Raw genomic sequence first — 22133 nt, forward strand, 5'->3', positions numbered from 1 at the left:
CCTTTTGCTACATCACAGATATCTTGAGGCAAGCCCAGTGACGGCTGGAGTCACATTATCACCTGTACTTTTTTATCATGTAAATAGCATAAATGTGCATGTCTATGAATGCTTTCATTTAACAAAGAAACTCAGCCTTATTTTGTTTTTGCACCTTTCCAGGGTTGTTACGACAGTGTGCCGGGTTTGTCTCGAGATTGCTACGACATCTATTACGAATGTTTGTAATGTGCCTTCATATTCCCTCATTACACCGTTATTTATTCTATTTATTGTCGCGTCATGGTATGCCTCATCCTCGCTTCTGTCTCGCTCAGGCCGTCGACTATGAAAGCAATACTTCCAGAGTCGGGCACTTGAGTTTGAGGGGGTTCCGCCACTAGGTGACGGGAGACGGGTGTACAGGGTCTCATAATGTACTTGTCAAAACGAAAAACAAAAAAATCTACCCATGTCCTCGGAAAGACGATGCCTTCAACATACCCTGTACAAAAGTTGCACTGTTTCTCTAGGATGTTTCAATAAAGCTCAAGCAATGTTCGAAACCATACTGGGTGTTTTATGATGCACTACCACGAGTGTCAATTCTTCGACAATTTTGAACACCATTACTTTATTTTTCACAGCAATCAGGATTTACTCGTGGAAACTACCATGCTAAAACTAATTTTTTCATTAAACTTAAATATGTTCTACCGAGTCCTAAAGAAGTGCAAACAGCGGAGCATGTGGCTTTTGATACAGCACTGCCTGAAGGTTCCTGAGAACTCAAAAAAAAAAATATGCAGCAGAGATGGAGGCTGCAAGGGTGCAGGTCCTACCAGCAATTCCCAGATAGCAAGGCCGCAGCACTGAATTTTTCACGTCGCCTACACCCGGCCAGCGGGAGGCGCAGGTTGGACCCGAGTGCAAAGTCAATGTTTGGGTGGGACACATACTCTTTCCGATCGTCTGACAGAGGCTCATTGCAGAGACAGAGATTTTGGTTGCGTGTCAAAGGATCCCAAGGTGACCGAAATGAATCCAGTCTTCCGCTAAGGCATGCCAGACGCCCTTTGTTGGTTAGGTACATGAAACTCCCAAATTTTCCTTTTCCCTGACGAGCTCAGAGACCCCCAGGTGGTTCAGCATATATCGAAAGTCATGTGCTCTGCTGTTTACAATTCATTGAGGCCCAATAGTACTTCATACATATACTTCCTAATCTTTCAGCATAAAAAAAAAGAAGGAAAGAGACATACTTGTGTCTACATCAGGGCCGTAACCAGGGGGGGGGGTTAGGGGGTTCTGACCCCCCCCGAAATTTTTTTCTGGGTACGGCCCTGGTCGGTGCACTGGCAGTCAGTCTATTTTAATCTCCACCTCTGCGCACGCGCAGTGGCGCCGGTCGGCTACCGGGTACCAAACCGGGACCGGTTCTCCGGTTTGCTGTAACTCTCCATTATATGCCACCGATGCACATACACTTTCAAAATGGCCGCCGTTGTCCCCGAAAACCCCCCCCGAAATTTTTTTCTGGGTACGGCCCTGGTCTACATGAATGCTATTGTGGACATAAAATCGGAGGAAAATGTCATGCTGATGCAATGGTGTCATATCCACATGAAAACTTCACTACGAAACTAATGGGATGTAATATGAAAGCACTTCTCCATCCACTTCTCAATTAAGGAGAAGCTTCCTTGTGAAAAAAGAATCCTGCAAACCCTGCATTTCATTCAGATCCAGAAAAATATTGATGCCAACAACTCCCCTTAGTGCCATAATTCTGCTAAAAGCAATCTAACACAAAAATGGCATTGACAAATAAATTTTTCCAGGGATGCAGATACGTCATTTCAAAATCTTGTTCAGAAGCCTGGGGCTTGGCACGTTATTGAAACGCACCGTCGTGGGAGTTAATTCTTTTACGTCTGGTAACTAAACCATGCAAAAGTAGTCACTGCAAAAAGCAATGACTTGATGGACTAGATTCGCTCACACATGCACAGCAAATGACTACCTAGCGAAGAATGAGCACACTGGGCTAATAATGACTTTTGCAAAGGAATCCCATCCAATGGATTGGTGTGCCTCAAGGAGGACAAGACCCAAATAAATGCGGGCTGTTAAATGAGTTTTGCCTCCTTGGCTGTAAATTTTTTTATTTAGCAATGGAATTGAAAGATATGTTCAAATTAAAATTTGAAATCTCCTGTTTCCCAGAAACACATCACTTTTCAATATACCGTAGTACCGACCAGCAATTATGCACTTCCATCACTGCACAAGCCTCTGCGTGCCTTTGTAAAAAAATATTACGGTGGCTGCTGATGATACCAACGGCACACAATATTAGTGACCTCTTTGTCGGACGCAAACCGCACTCTTTTCAGATGTTCCTTCATCTTGGGAAACAGACAAAAGTCTGATGGCATGAGGTCTAACCTGTGAGCTGGGTGGAGCTACATATATTGTAACTGCAGTGCATCCATGCAGCGTCAGTCTCATCAAGAGTCACCTTCGTTCTTTTACGAAAGCAAGCAGAGACTATAGTGCACCGGTGGCATAAGTGCATTGCCAATGGTGGGGACTGCAACCTTCATTTGAATGTAATATCTTTTAATCCCATCACTGAATAAAAAAGATACAGCCCAGGAGGCAAAACTTATTGAGCATCCCTCATACGTGATAGTGGAGTTGCACAAATGCATGAAAGAGAACACAAAAGGGACATCTAAGGCAAAAAAAACACAACCATCGAGCTACCTCAAGACGAAGGCCATAAATATGCCACAACAATATTACAAGCTCTAAGAAGGCTGATAGGATAGATAGAAGAACACAAAAATGTCAACTAAAGAATTGAATGAAAAGACAAATATGCAGAAATGGTGAAAGACAAGACACATCAAGAACCAGGATGTGAGGAACTCACAGTGGCAGTGCTGGAAGAGCTAACAAGATTCCATTGCAAATGGGAACAAAACCCAAAATAGGAAAAATATAAGACCAAACAGATATCACAAAAAAGAGTTCCCATTTGCCTAATTCTAAACTCTGACAACAATGATGAAAATTGAACTCCACACTCCACGTATTCTTCTGCCCGACGGAAGCAGGAGCCGCAAGTGCGACCTCATAGCTTCTCGGGTGCCAGGTCCACAGCAGCACTACGTGCTAAAGTCGGAGGGCCCCCGTCCGCAACCGTTGCTCCGGGCAGATGAGAGAATCCAACAAAACCTACCACGATTCCGGGACGTCCACTTCATCGACAGAAACGCCGCACACGTGTCTCAGAGGCTCGCTCCTTCGCCCCTAAGCAGCAGGCCGCTCTTCTCCATTCCCTTGATCGCCCCCGGGGCCCCCCCCCGAGACGTAGTGCTCCTCCTCCTGCCTGGCAACCCAGCTGCGCATGTTGTGGGTGGTGGCCTGGTACGTGCAGCTGCCCTCCCGCAAGAAACACTCGCCGTCCGACGTTGTGTACACTGTCTGCGGCACCCCGCACACCCGCACCTCCATCACCGACTTGAAGGAGGACTCCGGCGGATCTTCGGGCGACCGCAGGACCGGCACGAACTCGACCGAGTAGCTCGATGAGGTCAGGTGCGGCCGCAGGTTGCCCACCATGAAGTCGACACCCCGGCGGAGGCCGTCCCGCTCCTCGTGGTTCACGGCCACCCCGCGCACGAAGTGGTCCCGTGTGATGCCGTAGTAGATGGTGCACGGGCGCCACGTGTTGAGAAACGAGCAGAAGATCTTGGCCAGCGTGCGGGCAGAGGCCTGCTTCATGTTGGGCAGCGGACGCAACTCGTGGGTGCCGTCACACCCAAAGTCGGCCAGGGTGCCGCGCAGGTAGAAACGGCCGCGGGGCACAAGTGTGCGCCTGTCCGAGGCGTTGACGGCCAGGAGCTCGGTGTGCGGGGGCTGTGGCCGGGGATCTTGGGGGAAGAAAATCGGCACACTTGCAGTGACAGTATGCGGCGCACGCGCCTCTGTCGGATTCTATGGTGCAATACCGCAATATGGGGTATAGACCTGTATTGCACAGTGATACCAAAATTTCTTTGCAAAGATTGAAGGAACAATAGAAGGTACTGATTATGTAGCCAGAGATAAAGTTGGAATAATGAAAGAGGTACATGAGGAATGAACGCCAAACAAGCAATTAGTTTAGTCTCTTTTTTTTTTTTTTTCAATGGCAAACCACAAGTCATTTATGTTTTAGCTTTATTTAGCCATGAAGCAATTTATATTTTACTTGCCCGAATCAGTGTTCTTATTATAAACATGTTTCATAGAATGCTGGCCAAACTTCCCCTGGGGAAACCTCGCAATAGGCAGGAAAAAAAGCTCACAATGTATTGGTCACTGTGAAAGGTCCCATTTAGGAAGGCATGCAGCTTTTTGGACAATTTAGTGCTCGATTCTATTTTGAATAATTAACTTTTTAGTCAGTACAGATAAAGATATGGTTTCAATAATAAACGTCCTGAGTACCCGTCCTAACCACCAAGTCAGTCACTTTTGGTCATCCCTAAAACACCCTGTGTATGAAGTCTATAAAGTTAATTGGAGTGGGCTGAGGGTTCTTCAACCTCAAGAGCCTTCGAAGCATGTCCTAAAGAATGCAAGCATAAAACTCAGTGGCTTAGACGTGCGCGTGGTCGCAAGCTCTACAACACCAGCGAAGAAACACGAAAATATAAAAAAATTGCGTGAAGATCACACGACGTGATTTGTTTAGACAGTGTCACCTGTGCTGCTTATTTGACGATACGACGATGATCGATTGACATTGCGCCAATTGTGCATCGGATGGTGACCTCACATTGGAATGACGCTGCACTGATTTCGCGTTGATACATTGTTGATGAATAAATGGTTTAGCGGCGAAGCTTAATCAGTGCATAGGTCACGTGACGCCAATTTTTCCACTAAATTTAGCGGGGAGCTTTTCGATTACGCTAACGCCATAAAAAAAAACGGGGAACAAGCCACTGACAACTGATGCTGTAAAAAAAAAAAAAAAAAAATCTCGGGGCAGTTTATTAAAAAAGACAAGTCAAACAAGCAAAAAAAAAAAAAACTGGAAAACAGCAAAACAGATCTGGCGAAACAAAAATGATGAAAGACGAACAAAGCACTCAAAGCGCAACTGTACAACCGTTGTCCACACACTTGACTAGCCAAAGATTTTATTAGGGAAGGAGCTGAAGTGTTGTTTTCTTTTTCTGCCGCTTTGCGCCTTTTGCTGCCATGGCAGGAGTAATTTGTCGTCAGGGTGTGTAAACTGTGCAACAACAGGGACGTGGCGCACGGTATGATGTAGTATAGAATGTCCCGGGAGAAGATTTTATCAATAAGGATACATAAGGTGCCTATACTTTCATATAAGATTTTTAAGGTGTTTGAAAAAGAAAATATTTAGAAATATCTGGGTTTGACCAAATTGGGCTCGACTGCATAGGGAAAGTTTGGCATGTGTTAGCTCACATCTTAACACCCACCCACACAAAATAAATGCTCACATAAAAAAAGCGAAAAATGGAATGTCAATTATCTAATAGAAAACTTGGAATGCTATGATTTTTAAAAATAATTTAAAATGCCCACAAATCTGTAGTTTGCTACAAAAGTGAAACAATGCATCAAGATGGGGGAAAAAAAAAAGCTGCAAACTTTAAGGACTTGAATATTAAGGCTTCATGCACGTTGGAATGGCTTTAAGCTCACAGATTCAATGCAGTGACAAAGCAGACTGAAAGACTAAGTGAAGCCATATTCTCCTGCAAAAATATTATTTGCAATCGTTTTGTAACTGGTATAAAATGCAACTTGAAACAAGCTAACAGAGAGTTGAAAAAAGGACTTACTGCCTTCGTTCCATGACTCGTGGTGACCTGCTGTTCGATTCAGCTAAAGAAAAGGAAAGGAATTTAGCTTAAAAAAAAAGCGACGTTGTGTAGAGGCAGCAACTCACATTTCGCAGCTTTTCAGCGGTCATGGAAACCAGCTTGACCTGTGAGGAAGGTCTGTAACAAAAAGTATTCAAGACTGGTTAAAAAATAAATTGTAGTATAAATGTAGTTTGGCACAGACAAGCTCCATGCTCTCGGATGAACATCCAAGGTTTGTGTTTTACCTCCTATCGGGTAATCTATACTGTAAACATAAAACACCCTCCAAGGAGGAAACAAAGCATTAGCAGTATTCCAATATTTAGCAAATGAATATAACCACAGTGGACTCCCATTAAACGAAACTCGGCTAAACGAAAATTGCACTACTTTGGTTGGCTTCCTCTTTATGTAATGCTAAAATTTTTAGGATAATCCAAACATCGGTTAAAGAGGACAGAAACCGAAATTACCCTGTGGACACTCGAGATGGCCGCGGCAGTCAAGCAATCATGAGGAAACTCAATAGCCCAGAGTAGCTGTACTCAAAGCAATCCAATCCACTGTTTTGCATGCCATTAGAGTTAACGTCATAAACTCCTTGCTGCATGTCACGGTAGTCACGTTTAGCTTGCCAGTCGTCAGAAATCCCATCGTGGCTGCCAGTTTCTGCTTACAAGCTTTTGTGTTGACATGGAAGGAGTGAAAATACAACTACTACACTAAGCGCTTTTGCTTGCAACAAAAGTGAAGATGATCCAAGAGCTGGATTGCAGCGATCCCTCGAAGACTGAAATCACCAAGAAGTTTGGCATCTCAAAGTTTACGCTTTCAAGGATATCGAAGGAAAAGAAAAAGTTTTAAGATGCTGTCAAGGTAGGAAGCTTTGTCACAGAGAGGGATAAGAGAGAGAATACGCAAACATCTTTAATGCATCTAGTCAGATACTTGCCACAGACCAATAAGTATGCGGAAGACATCGTACGAGGACATAGAGAATGTTCTTTTCTGTCGTTCAAACATTGATGCAGTGCGAATTTCCCCATCAGTAGGCCCATTTTAGAAGAAAAGGCCGCGAGTGTGAGGGTTGCGCAGAATTTCTGCCCAGTCTCCGAGATATGCAAACCTACTTTCTAAAAAAGTGCTCGCAAAATGTCAAACAAATTACCATTAAAGGGCCCACGAAACGAATTTCAGCTGAGATAAATCAATTTAGATTGGGGTTTTACTAATAGCACATTGTTCAGTGGGCCAAAAGAAAAAAATATAGAAAGACAAAAGCCTGACTTTCAGTACGAAAATTTGAAAACACAGCAGACTATTTCGTACCTCCTTCCCTTCGTAAGCTCTCTGCCTTTTCACTGTGATACATCCGCAGTCTCCAAAGCGCGTTACCGGGTCCAAACGCACGTCACGCGACATTGGACCTCACTTATTCCCTTCACCCCTAAGCTGACATTGTGGTGGGAGCTACGCGCTTGCCAGACCGATCAGCCGCCTCCTTTTCATCACCTGACCTCATTCTCTGCGCGTGGGTATGTGCGAGAGCGTGATCACGTGGCAAAAGTGTGGCTGGCCTAACGATCACGTAGCTTCCACCGCACTGTCAGCTTCAGGGTGAACGGGGTGGGGGAAGCAACTTTTGTCTGAATTTTGAGCGACGGGCTAATCTTCAAGGGGGAGGATGGCTGTATCCGGGTAGGCAAACGATAGTCTGAGCAAGAGGGGACTACCCCCTTATCATCTTCTTGAACTGTTTGGTACAATGTGCGATTTATGAGTTGAGGAGGAAAGCTACACGGGAAAAAGTTTGAAAATTCTAAGAAAACATCCTTGTCTTTTGCTCAGTTTATCTTTGGACGCTTGACCTAGAAACAAAGGGGCTGGCTTTGGGGGTGGGAGGTGAGGAGATTATCCCATTCTTTCTGGATTAGGCAGAAAGAAAGACGAAGACTGCTGGGGGGGGGGGGGGGGGGGGGGAACCTTGTGCACCTTCATCTATTTACGACTCCAATTCACCAAAGGTGGTGCCCTTCGTTTTCCAAAATAATGGTCATAGTGAGGATCGGAGACGCGTGCCAGTGTGCTAGTTGCTGAGCCTGTCTACTGTGCTGGCTTCGTACTGAGCGACACAAACTATTCCGGCTTATACGAGGAAGCTAGGGTATTATGAGCACAGATCACCTCTTTATCCTGAAAAAAAAAAAAAAGTGTTTAAAAAATGTGTAATACATATTTAGTTCACGAGGCACGTATTAATTCAGGAACGAAACCGAAACTAACTTCTATTTTGGATTTAATTTCTCAATAGGCACGTAGCTCTCAAGTTTTGAGCAGCGCTCCAGGCGAGAAAAATAGAATATTTGGCTCGCGTTTCGAATGTGCGTCCTTACCCTTCCGCACTACAGTTTTTTGGTACTCCGTTCCATTATAAGTGCCAGCTAAAGACTTTAGTGGCACTAAGGCCAGCGTAGCAAAGGCTACAAGAGCAAGCTCCGAGCGTTCAGTGTCCCTGCCAAGCACGCGCGCCCGTGCAGTGCGAGCATCATTGGGGAACATGCTTTTGCAAGTAGCTTCAGCTTCGCTATCACGTATAGTGAAACATACGGGCTCAAAGAATCTATGAAAGAAAGCAATAAAATCATAAAGCTGAAAGGAATGTTTAATGGGACGCAGAGGCCGCGAGCTGCATAATTCTTTTTTATTTTAGTTTTTCTTTTTTTAGACGTTTTGTCATTGCGCGTGCACAGATGCTGACAGATGCTTGCATTTGAACGTAGCACGTGCAAAATCGAACGTTACAGCGCCGCCTGGATGGTGCTGCCAGCATAACATGGTCGCGCCTTGTGGACGCGCTCGCGCTCCCTGCCCGAGAGCAACGGGTCTATATAGGCATTAATTTCAGATTCTTTCATAACTGAAGATGTGTCTCATAGCATAATTATTGAGCCAAAGAAGTTGTTCCCAGAAACTTCAGTTGTGATATACGTGTCTGATTGAGGCACTTCCAACTATTTTGGAGAGTTTTGGAGTATTTCAATGATTAATTGCTTTAGCATTATTTCCATGCCCAAGAATAACAAAATCAACCAAATTTTACAGAATACTGCCACATGGTGATGGGTTTAGAATGTGTTCACAAAACATATAAATAAAAAACTGCTCTTCTCACTACAAAAAAAAAGAAGAAAAAAAGAAAAAGGAGACTGATTTTAAGTTAGAGAGTCAGAGATAGACCTGTGCGCCGGTCAGAAATCGCCGGCGGCGGCGCGCCGGTGTTTGTACCTCCGGCGGCGGCGTGTTGACGGCGCGGGGATCAACGGATCGGCGGCGGCGTGGCGCGGAAGAGGGAGGGGAGGGGAGGAGTGTAAATTAGAGAGTGAGGGGGAGAGAGAAAAGAGTCGTTTGAATTTGCAAACCAAAATGCAAATACCATAAAAAGGAACACTTTTTATTTTTTTTTTTTTAGAGCTTTCGCTTTCTGGCCATTGCCTTCGCAGTGAAGAGTACGTCCGTTAGATGAATCAGGTACTTCGGCGTCTTATTTAGTCTCGTTTGTAAGAGAATATGTCGCCGGTGGCAGCCGCGGCCCAAGATCCTCCGCAAGACGAGGACCGATGACAACAGGTATTTTATCACCGCGTTCCACCTCACCACGCGCTTGTCGCGCGTCCCGTGCCTAACAAGTCGACCGAGCACGTCCTTCGATTTATAGAACTCGTACTCTCATTCGGTACGCCGCAAGCCGTCATCACCGACAACGACAGGGTCCTAACCTCTCGTTCGGCTTCGCGGTACCTCGCCGACAGGCACATTCAGAGCACCCCTAAAGGGGTATCCACACGAAGGAGAAATCCGCTCCTTTCCTCCGCGGAGCGCGCATCATGTGACACATACGTCATCCCTTTTTGACGCCTCGTGGCGCCGTTCTCTCGTTCTCCTCCGTGGCGGAGGCGCGGAGGCTTCGTACTCTTAGCATGAGAACTCTGCAAGTGCGCGCGGCGGAGCCGGGGACGGAGTTTCCCGGGTTGCTGACGTCACGACATCCGTCCGCGGAGTTCTCCTTCGTGTGGATACCCCTTAAAGGGGTATCCACACGAAGGAGAAATCCGCCCCTTTCCTCCGCGGATCGCGCATCACGTGAGACATACGTCAACCCTTTTTGACGCCTCGCGGCGCGTTCTCCTCCGTGGCGGAGGTGCGGAGGCTTTGTCCTGACAGCACGAAAGCTCCGCAAGTGCACGCGGCGGAGCCGGGGACGGAGTTTCCTGGGATGTTGACGTCACGACATCCGTCCGCGGAGTTCTCCTTCGTGTGGATACCCCTTAACAGTACTTTACGCTCCCGAAGCTAACGGCTTTGTCGAACGCGCCAACGGAAAAATCCTTCCATGTCTGCGCGAAAGAACGTCAACGGCGCGACATCGACCATTGGATCAATTACCTCCAGGCAACCAGCTTTCAAGTGAACCAGCAGCCGTACGCCGGACTCCAGACATCACCGTTCGAACTCCTGTTCAACTTTGTGCCACGTCGACCAATGGAATTTTCCCCGCTTCAGGGGTATCCACACGAAGGAGAACTCCGCGGACGGATCTCGTGACGTCCACAACCCGGGAACCTCCGTCCCCGGCTCCGCCGCGTGTACCTGCGGAGTTCTCATGCCAAGAGTACGAAGCCTCCGCGCCTCCGCCACGGAGGAGAACGAGAGAACGGCACCACGAGGCGTCAAAAAGGGATGACGTATGTGTCACGTAATGCGCGCTCCGCGGAGGAAAAGAGCGGATTTCTCCTTCGTGTGGATACCCCTTTCCGGACGAGGTCGGCGACGTTCGCGCGAACTGCAACGCTGCAAACGCGAACCTCGCTTACCTTCACGGCATGAAGCGTTCCTCCTACGATGCAAAACATCGACCAGCTCCATACAGCGTCAGGGACAGGGTATGGTACACGAACGGCCTACCTACTTCGAAACTTGGCCTGCTTTTCCACGGACCGTACGTTGTCACTTAAGTCATCACCAACGTGAACAATCAAACCTACACCATTTCCGGGTTTACCCCGCAAGGCACACCGGATTGCCGCCAAGCTGCCGCACAATAGCTCTTTTTTTTTTTTTTTTCACGAACAACCTGCAGTGATTGACTTCGATTTCAACCAACTCGCCTTGCACCGCGGCAGATCCTCCGATTACAAGCGCATCACGCCGACGCCGCCCTCCACGATGGCTAGACGCATAACGAGAGGATCATGACAACATTAACAAAATGTGCGAGGGCGCAAGGATTTTGAGCTCGGGAGTGTAAGCAAATACGCTGGCGGCAAAGACCCGTAAGGAGAGCCTCCCCGACCCGACCGGATGGGGGCTCGACTTCGACCCCCGATGCTGGATCTCGGCGTGAAAACGAGAGAGGAGGACCCCTAGAAACACGATGTGTCAGGAGCAAGCCAGGCGTGTGGATCAAAATAAAATGCGTTTGAAAGAAGCCTGAAAACGGACGCGAATATAGACCGTTCCATTAGGGTCATAGCAGAGAGGGTAAAAGAGAAAAAAAATGCACTCCCCCTCTCCCCCGCAAGCCGTCCACTCCGCCGAGTGGGCTGTAGCTAGCGTCCGGCTGGCGTGCAAACTCTGTTTAAAATCGCGTCATTTTGGAACTTTCAAGCGCAGATGCGCAAATTTTGGTATGCCAGTTATCGTGTAATACTATGCTAGATAAAAAGACTCGCAGGGTCCAATTGCGCCGTTACCTGCGTGCAAATAAAAAACAAAAATAGGGAAAACTGTGTCAGATTGGCCGGTCTCTTTGGCGAAAAGAAAATCCGGTTGCTGTACTTTTTTTACTATACAAAAGTTCGTACTGGTGTAGGCCTTTAGCGACCATGAGTGGAAGTCTGAAATAATAAATAAAAACGTGCTCTCCTGCTGCAATAGGTTGTTTGCACATGACGTCAATCCGCCATTTTGTTGTTAGTTTGCTTTTTCAAACAAATTTACTACATTGAAGGATTACATCGTAACCGGTTGAAATGATGTCAGCAGTGCTCTACGCATACGAGACGGCATGTAAATCCTTGAAATGCTCGAGTTTGGCACACGCCAGACAAATCGGAACAACAAAATGGTGGACGAAATTACGTCAGTGAAAACACCCTATACACGCAGTAGTTGAGGGTAGTACTGCCGGCTGACTCAACTGCTATTTAAGTAACGGAAAAAAGATATGCTAGTTTATCATTTAGCAAAATAGAACAACAGAGAGCTGTAGGCTAATTTCGGAGTAGCCACAACTATCCTAAGAACGCGAACCACTTTACAACGGCAGCCACGAGCAAGAGTTCGGTGTTCGGTAGAGCCCGCCGATACAGCCCAAAGATGGAGAACGGCAACCTCCCGGTTTGTCGTCTGCTAGCGGAGTCGGCGGCGTGCCCTCTCTCTCGTTTTACCCCGCCGAACCCGCTGAACTTCCCGGATGTGTGGAGAGGGCGCTGCAGTCGAACAAAATGGTGCCGGCCAGGGAGCGCTAAATGGAATGGTCTATAGCCCAGCTTGCATCAAATTATTTCACAAAGTTTTCATTAAATCGTGTTGCAGTCTACAAAACCGTTCATTCCGTTTAATTCGTTATAACACTTTAAAAACACAGGCGAGCTGGTGAAGAACTTCCATAGTAACGGGAGACACGGAACGATAAAAATAACGGACAAGACAAGTCTCAAACACAACTTTTACACCCGTTTTCACGTCAAGAACTCTGGTAAAAAGAGTCCGACTCCTCACGAACCATTACTAATTTCCACCTTTATGTGGAGAATTAAGATATATGATGCTGGATTCTAATATATATAATATCAAGACGTGCACGTTGCAGCGCCAAAATCATCACTTTTTTCTCCGACGACCAAATCTCGTAAGACTTTGCGTCGCGTATACGAACATCTTTGTTTCATGTATGTGCCCCTCTGTAATGCCTTTGGGCCCTGAGGGTACTTTAATAAATAAATAAATAAAAAAATGCTCAAAATTTTTTTTTTCTTGGAAAAACGGGTATAGTTTACTTGAACAACGAACGCTCTTATATATACGTCAAGAGTCAAAACCCTCACCACCAAAAAATAACTCTTTAAATAAAGGGTATCACCATACACCCTTTTGTCTCATATAACGCACCCCAAAACTTTAGTTCGACGCACAGCGCACAGACGGCCATACATTTTACGAGGGGCTTGATAATGGAGCGATGTAACAATTATTAAATACCTGAAGTACGTACCAAAGACCACAGAAAGAAAACACTGAGGTTTTGCAGTAGGGCCAAGAAAACCCCGATTATTATAATTTTTTTTTGTAGTCAGTAAAACATACATTAGCTATTTTAATAAGTTGTACCACACGGCTTTTAAGCCTCTTGTGAAAGTTAGTACTGTCAGATCGACGTCTGAAGTTTTGGGGTGTCTTATATGGGACAAAGGGTGTGAGAATACACCCTTTTTTTAGAGTGTAGTTCACTGAAAGCCGGACACTCATCAGACAGATCCAAATGATTCATGGTCACACCAACCTGCCACCCAGACGACCCCGCTTGATGACTGATCAGTAACATGCGATAACAGGCAACTCCATCAGAACCCTTACTAATATGATACACGCGTGACGAGATGTCCCTACAGCGTGCAATTCGCTTAACGAGTGTCGATGAAACGATCGTGTCGACAAAACGTGTGTCCGTGAAACGTGTGCCCATGAAAGGTTGTCTAGGATACGTAATTCCACGAAACGAGTTTCGACGAAATGAGAGGGTCCCATACACCACTCCTACGTGACAAGTTACATCTGGGTTTTTATGTTTTTTTTCTCACACCCCTGAGGAGCCCCAGAAAGGGGCTAACCTTTATAATTTGTGCTGAGCTTTAAAACCTAAATTTACACCAAACCTCTTTGCCACTGACATAAAGTTATGAGAGATTCCATGGTAGTAAGGCACACACACAACATTCTTCACAACCGCCTTTTCCACGGGAGCAGGATTAAACCTTCAGCACCTTGAGCACAGCCCTAACAATTACATCGTGGTGATGGCACGCTTCCAAACGACGCATCTTTTGCAACTCAACTGCCTCACCAACCCAAAACATACGGGATTCTTTACAGGCGTAATCCATCGCAGACGCAATTACACCACTCGTAACTATTTTCAAGTGACAGCTGTCAGCTGCCAACAGAGGCTTGGCTGATTCCTTGCCGTACCTCCAGCACAGGCCCTTTTCCGTGTGCAACAGTATAGGTCTATAAGTACTTAATTCGACTGTTGCGGTGGCAAGGCTGTGCGGTCCAATCGACAAGGACTGCACAACCGTGTCAACGTGAACATAAGTCTCGTTAAAAAAAAAAAATCTCGGACAACACTGGAGCAATTCACGACCGGATACACAGACCCTGTTTTTGAATAAAAAGAGAACCAACAAAGTCTACGGCAGTGGACTCTAAATGAAACTCCAGAATGCTGATAAAACTATCTACGTCAATCCCAGTGGCAGACTGCAACTTCATCACACTACCTCCTGACCCTTATTAAGAGCTCCGACTTATCCATAGAGAAGTCCTTGATGTCTACAGTTGTCACATTGCACCTTCTTCCATGATGCGGATTCAATATTTCAATGAATTGCTCAGAGTTTTTGAGTGACAATCGACTGTTGCTCCACTTCTGTCAGGCATTTCTGGATAAAAACCGTCAAGACCTTTTGCCAAGCTCAATTTTCGTTCACAACCATTTTAACAATTGCACCAGTATGGGATTGTTACAGTTGCTCAAGGTGTAAGGAGGAACGTACGTTTAATCCGGCTCCTGTGGGGAAAAAAGCCGGTTGTAAAGAATGTTGTGTGTGTGTCCAACTACCTTGGAATCTCTCATAACTTTATATCAGTGGCAGAGAGGATCTGTGCAAATTTAGTTTTCAAAGCTCAGCACAAATTAGAAAGGTTAACCTCCTTTTCGGGTGGTCCTCAGGGGTGCCAGAAAAAATACGTTCACAACACGTGCCGGAACTATTGATGGCGTCCGCCTCAATTATCTCTCTAACAGTCTTATCTGTGTGCCTAGCGAGAACAGTGGAAGAAGCAAATAATGGTTTTCACCCGCAGTCATGCGTGGTTTCAATTGACTTTGCAGAAAAAGAGATAGTGTATTTGCGGTCCGCGGCGGGGCCACGGATTGGTTGAGATGTGGTGCAGTGACGCAGTGTGTATCTACGCTGAGGCTCTTGGATTAAATCAGTTTAAAGTAAGCGCTCTGTGGTGTTCTTCCTCTGTCTATGTCTTAAAGCGCAATCATGTTTTCTCACGCACAATACCAACTCGCCCAACAATCAGCAGTGGTAGGAGAGTTCTGAGGGAGACCATGCGTATTTTGACCTCTGGTAATTGTGTAAGCACACCGTCCTTGGCATTAAACAATGATATGAAGCGTTTTTTTTTTTTGTGTGTGTCTCTATAAGTTCTTGTTTTATGCGTTTTCTAAGAATTGTAAGGGCTGTGCTGGAGCTGGAGTTGCCTGTTATCGCATGTGGCTGGTCAGCCCTCAAGCGAGGTCATCAGGGTGGCTGGTTGGTCATATGGGTTCTGTCTGAATGTACGGCTCTCGGTGACCTAGTGAAGAGGAGGTGTTTCCTTTTTGGTGGTGAGGGTTTCGAGGTATATGTAACAACGTTCGTTGTTCAAATAAACTAGAAACTGTGTTTGAGACTTGTTGTTTTGTCCGTTTTTTTATCGTTCCGTGTCTCCGTTTTCTATGGAACTTCTACATTTATTGATATATTTACAGGAGTAAAAATGAAAGGAAAAAAGCATACAGACACCAGTGTACCTATTCATTTTTTATGCTTAATATAGTAGGTAAAACTCATACAGAAGCAGAAAAAAAAAAAAACACCAATACCCCCCCCCCCCCAAAAAAAAAAAAAAAAAAAAAAGCGATGGCGGCGTTGGCGGCGCGCCGAGTTTATTGTGCGGCGGCGGCGGCGTGCTGGCTCTGGGGATTCCGGCGGCGGCGCAGGGCGGCGAGAGCAAAACAGGCGGCGGCGGCGGCGCGGCGCGGCGGCGCACAGGTCTAGTCAGAGAGCAGAAGTGTGTGTTTTTCAAAGCAATGCGTGACATATAGGACTTTATATTACATACAGTGTTTGACTGTTTATCTTGATAACGATGTCAGTTTTTCATATGCTAAAAAGAAAACAAAAAGAGACCTGCCTACATTGCCACAATTTGTATTAATAATAATATTACAATTACATAGTTCTCCAAGCTCTAATGTAATTTGTTCCTTATAATCTAATTTCAAATGTGCAAACAAGTATGGCAATCAAAATTGTACAAATTATCATCACTGGTGTCATAGCAGTATTTTTAACTAACAAGTTATCAAATAAAAAGTCCAAAGTCAATGAAAACATTCGAGCTAATCTGAGATATCCATGTAAGATTACATTACTTGTGGGTAAAGCATATGGTGCTATGAAGGTCGCGACTTTTGGCAATCGACAGAACTTCCAGTCACCGCCAATCCTTCCGAACCAAATGACACCCCCCCTTCAAGAAAGAAAGAAACAAACAAACAAACAAACAAACAAACAGATTCTGTTCCCTTTTTTTTTTTTTAATTACCAATTTTACCAGAACATTTATAACTTTTACGCGCCATACTTTTTTTCAATCTCAGTCTTTGCAGTTCGGAAGAATGCCTACCCGCTTGCATTTCCACTCACAGCAGCATGTTTTGTTGGCGTTGCAAACCAGTGAAAGAGTAGTGAGTTTTAGTATTGCGTAGAGCGAACGCAAGCACTGTGTGTTTGCGTTAGCGTTACGTGTTGCACACGGGGCGTGCGCAGAGCCCAAATTTATGGTCTTGAATTGGAGCATGGCGACGACGCGATTCAACATGGTGTCAGAAGACTAGCCATTTAGTATTTTGCTACAGAGTCACATATATTAATAAATCCAAGAAACGCAACTGCTGGAAACCGAAACCGAGACCTGTGCACGGAGGTCGGAGAAGTATAGAGGAGAGAGTGCCGGAAATCATGTAGCTATATCCAACCACATTTTTTTTTCTAAATTTTTGTTTGCTTTGTTTTGTTGTGCGCAGCAGTTGACATTGTTGACACGCATTGCGGGTACCGTTTGCCGTGCGATTGCTTTGCAGGTATGTTTGTTCCACTCGCTGTTCTGCACTTCAAGATGAGTTGTTTTGTACACTGAAGAGTTGGAAATGAGTAGTGAGTGCCCATGGTGAATGCCCGTGATCAGCTCCAAAAAGAATGCCCCCAAGATGTTGAGTGGAAAGCTGCCTCACACGTTCTACATCTGAAAGTGGCATTGTGCAGCAGAGTCTGCACAAGTTTCCGAAAAATCAACGGAATCAGGACCAATGGCTCTGCAGAACAGTGGCACCTCGGAAAGTGGACGCTACCCGATTTATATGTTCCTTATGGAAAGTGACTGCATCGAGTTTGCAGGTGCTAAAAAAGAGAGACCCATAAAATTTAGTTCAGCGACGCTTCGTCCACAACATTAGTTTTTTTCAGTGATAATTGTAAAAGAGAAATTTATAAATATTGTGAAATGTTTGACAAAAAAAAAAAACAACATTATGCCACACTCAGGATCAAACTTGGGTCCGCTGCGTGTGAAGCGGACACCTTTGCACTGGGCTACTCTGCAGCTATAAATAGTCGTTTTGACAACTCATTTTATACGAGACCCAATAGAGGACAACTGCCGGCAATCTTTTTTCAGGTTTTGCCGGCTGCCGGCAAAATATCCACTTCGTAACAACATAGACTTGGGGGATGTGTCCTTCGGCATAGGCAGCTTCCTATCGTGGAGCTCTAAGTACAATATTTTTAGCAACGTAATGTTCAGGCAGAGGAGGGGGAACTGCTTGTTCGTAGTAATGCAGCTTGTCGATTGAAGGTCGGAAAGTTTGCTGCCAATTTCCCTGCAGCAAAGGCACTCCCTAGGCTTGAAGTCAGGCAGCACCACACATTGGCCACATTCGCATCTAGTAAAGAAATCATATGCTGGCCTATTCAACTTAAAGTACGCACTTCGCGCTTGACGTTTGCGCATTCTTCGAGCTCTTACGAATTCGTGTTCGCAAGACGAGCGATGTCTTCAGCCAGGAGAAGGGGCGACGGCTCGGCAACGTCTTTGTGCAAATCAACTTGGTGGTCGGACGTGTCGTACGGAATGAATCTTAATCGTTTTGATCGGTCCAATTAATCTTTTGAGGGAAGACAGATTTGCCGGTACTGAGAACGACAGTTTTGAGGTAAAGGTCCCACGCAAGTCGTCCGCCGCCATCGCCATCCAGCTCGCGAGTCCCATGATACGCGATGTGACACCATGCTGAGAATTACGCAGTGAACACACAGAATGCTTCCGGTTTTCCGTGCTACTTTTTTTTCTCAATAACGTGTTTGCAGCTTTTTCGAAGCCACAAAAAATGGGTTTAATATTTTTTTCTATTTTTAATACTGAGTGTGTGTCTTCAATTACCCACGACTTTTTTGAATTTGGTGGTTGTGTCTAAACCTTAGAAAACGGCCCGTGACCATGGAGAAGGAAGTGAACGCAACTCAAACCGGCCAGTTCTCTATCGGCGGTTTTCGGGCAGAAAGAAACCGAATTTCGAGCCATGAATTCTGTTCTGGGTAGTTGGACTCTTAAAAGTCATGTACAACTAAAAACCTCAGTGAGTATAAATACCCTGTCAGTGACCCTTGAAGCAGTAGACACGAGCGATGAAAATGGGCATTGTGCGACAGTAACCATGGCAACTTTCGCGGATGCTGTGACGTGGATCAACGCCATGCAGGCATGTCATAGCGTCTGCGCAAGTTACTATTAAAACTGCTGCACAGCGCCCGTTTTCATTGCTCATGAGTCCCCTGCATTAGCCATGTTCAGTGCGCTTCTTACGGAGCACTGGTGCACCGCAGAAAACGACCTTGGAGAGCACCGGTGCACTGCAAAGGAGTGTTGATCCCCCACAGCGCACTGGTGCTCGGAAAGAAGCGTGCTCAATGGGGCCACGAAGACAAAATCTGAACTACACAAAAATGTTGTTCAAATTAACCGGCTCATAAATACATTAAAAACATAGCAGGACAACCTATATTTTGAAATTTGTTAGAAGTAACCAGAACCCTGAAATATCCAAGCTTTAATTATTGCGAGCGTGTTGCAAGTTTGTAGAAGTCAGATACAAAAATTTAGACCTAACCCACTTCCAAAGGGAAGAAAACACTCTTTGGTCTGTCCATTTTCGAAAGACCTAAATAAGCTATTTGAAAGCTCTAGGTAACAGTTATATTGACTCCTGATCGTGAAGGCAAATATCATAAACTTTGGGTTCCATATAACCAGGGTGACCACATTTTTCAAGGTAGAAAACGGGACATCCCAGCCTGAGGGGGGGGAGGGGGGATTAAAGATTGACATTGGGAGAACAAATTTAATGAAATAACTGGTCCTATTTTAAAACCTTACCCATATTGCACTAAGCCCTAGAACAGTCACACTCACAGCTCAGTTCCATGCACCCATTTGGAATCTGTTTGTGGGCAAGAGCAGTTCTAAATTTTACTCTCTGGGTAAATATTTTAAAGTACCTACAGTTATTTTTTTGTAAAATATACTTGTAACGAGTAGGCCCAGTTTCGGTTTGCTTCACCTCGCTTTGTACCAATTTTGAAAGCATGCACTTCTGCAAAAACGGGACATGATATTTTATTGGGAAAAAAGACGGGACGGCACAAGCGGACCTCAGAAACGGGACTGTCCCAGCCAAGACGAGACGTCTAGTCACCCTACATATAACTCAATGCGGAGTGGCAGGGAGATATAACATTTGGACCGGATTTCTAATGAAAATCAATCTCAATGTAGCACTTGGTGAGGCATTGCACTAACATAGCACGGGACAAAGTAGTGGCCAAGGAACATGTTTTACCTGTCGAATTGAACACTTAAATGGACAAAATGTTAATTCTTCTCTGTTTGTCAACGAGTTTGCTCCTGTTGTCTCTCAGCTGTATCTGCCCTGCTTGCAGTTTCTATACATTTTTTTTGCCGATTTTTCACACCAGGTACATGCGATATTTCAGTCCTCAATGGAATTGACCTTTTCTCGAACATAAGTATGCCACCTCATTTCAGCTTGTGCAACATAGGCTGCATAGATAAGTACAAATAGAGAAGCACCATACTGTGTGTCATGTGCACCTTGCATTCACAGGCATCACCTGGAGCCAAGGAAGGGCAAGTTGATCAGTTTTTTCTACACTTGCCTGCACTCCCTGTAGGCAGGTGCTAGTATTGTACGGAGGCAGCAGTCCACGTCTCTGTACAACATGCATTTGGGCGACAAATTTTTCTGGATCCGACAGAGGACCTGCAACACTGCAGAAAACGAGTAATTAAGGAAAAAGAGCACTCGCTTAAACTCCAGCGTTCAACCTACATGGACCAACAAGGAACACAGGCAACCTTCAACAGCCACCCCAGATATATGTATGTGAATATTCAAGAACCTTCTTTTTTTCCAAACTGGTGCTAACTACGGCAGAACACGAGAGGCTATGGCCCTCCCCATTTCCAGATTTGTTCCTCCATTATCATCAGAGTCAGGACCGACATGTGATGCAGCACATAAAATGCATTTGGACAGCTCCCGTTCCAAAATTGAATTGGCATTGGAAAAGGATGGAAATACAAGTGAACCCGGACGGCAAAGGCACCTAAGTTGTGTCACAAGGCGGGGCCTATATCAATTTGCAGCATTCTTCATATACATCATACATTGCATTCCAAGGTAAACATAAACCATCACTAGACATGGCACCGCGGGCCACCTTGGTACGGGCTTTTGCCTTTCTGCGGTGCCGCGGCTCTCCTGAGCAAATAAAACATTACATTACAAAAACATTACATAAACAAGCAATGGCGGAACTTCCTGTGGCCGAGATAACTTACGTTTGACCAGCTTCTTGTGTATGTTTCAATGAGCAAGAATGAGCAATGCGTCTCTTAAATCTTTCTAGGCAGAAAATCTAGAAAGGTATGTTGAGAACTGGATGCAAGATAGATCGACGTGTGTTTCTGGACCATAAGGCACTAAGAAAAAGCACCGCGTCTAGTTTTATTTGGCCTTTGTGGCGAAAATCATGTGGCCTTACCCAATGCCGCAGTGGAAACTTGTGTACACGTGTGACATTCAACGAAATTAGACACCCACAAATCAGCCGACACGCGTAATTGTTTCGTGTTTTTCGTGCACAAGAGAGCGTTTGCGAGCGCAACATGGCTTTACCAACTGCGCATCGTCATCATTAGTGTTCGAGCTGGCCAAAGCGAAACTACACTGCACACGTTGGACGTACAATTAAAGGAGGGTGTGAAAGCTCTTGCTTGATCGTGCTCCAGAAAAAGTGAGTGGTGCGTTTTCGACGACGAGTAGAGATATCGGAATTGGGACAAAGCCGTCGCGGCATAAACGCGTTGTGTTTTTGATGAGTGGAGATATTACGATTGTGACAACGTCGACCTACCACGGCAATCCCGTGAATGATATTCACGTGGATACAGTTGCAGATGCGGATGCGGATGTCAAAAGGCTACTTTAGATGTCAGATCCCAGGCAATAAGGTAAGAAAACTAGTTTCACGTCTGACTCGCTACGATCGCGCGACACTGCTGGGGACGTATCCCATTTGTTCAAACTGTTATGTTTGGGCAGACACACACGAGCGCTGTTGTGTTTGATGGCGTGGGCAAGTATTATTATCGAAAAGATGGTGCCAATGGTTTCATGCTGTTTCACGTCTTGCTTTAATCATGTCACAGACAGATGCTTTATTGCATGCCAAAAAGAAAAATCTGGCTCTCGAACTTTGAAATTGACGTTTGTAAGCGTGCTGTGGAACCGATCCTGGGATTCGGTTCCATGTGAAAAGATTTTAAGTCCTTCTTTGATACAAACTATAAAAATTTAAGTCTTTTTGTTTTTTCAGTTTGTCCGTGGGTTTTTGCTGGAGTTCGTTAGGGACACTCACATAAATCGCCCATTTACAAGCTCGCACGCACCCGAAAATAAACGTCAGTAAGGCTTCTGCTCTAAAGCCAAATAATAATAATAAAAAGATTATAAACACTATTATTCTAATTATAGAATATTTTACGCAGTACGAAATTGGT

At 45.3% G+C, this 22133-nt stretch overlaps 1 protein-coding gene across 2 annotated transcripts in view; it reads right to left on the reverse strand.

The window, feature by feature from the left end:
• Nucleotides 1-506: 506 nt before the first annotated feature.
• LOC8050669 overlaps nucleotides 507-22133 on the reverse strand; it is a 51307-nt gene continuing 29680 nt past the window's right edge. For both annotated transcript variants that reach the window (XM_029994088.4, XM_040221318.3), the window contains 4 exons: nucleotides 20228-20339; nucleotides 5963-6014; nucleotides 5856-5898; nucleotides 507-3920 (listed from right to left, as the gene is read on the reverse strand). In XM_029994088.4, the coding sequence (XP_029849948.2) occupies nucleotides 3298-3920; nucleotides 5856-5898; nucleotides 5963-6014; nucleotides 20228-20339 (830 nt within the window). In that variant the 3' untranslated portion in view covers nucleotides 507-3297. The remainder of the gene's footprint in view (nucleotides 3921-5855; nucleotides 5899-5962; nucleotides 6015-20227; nucleotides 20340-22133) is intronic.

This window comes from Ixodes scapularis, unplaced genomic scaffold (assembly GCF_016920785.2).
Source record: "Ixodes scapularis isolate PalLabHiFi unplaced genomic scaffold, ASM1692078v2 PGA_scaffold3__209_contigs__length_174095766, whole genome shotgun sequence".
NCBI classification, from domain to species: domain Eukaryota; kingdom Metazoa; phylum Arthropoda; class Arachnida; order Ixodida; family Ixodidae; genus Ixodes; species Ixodes scapularis.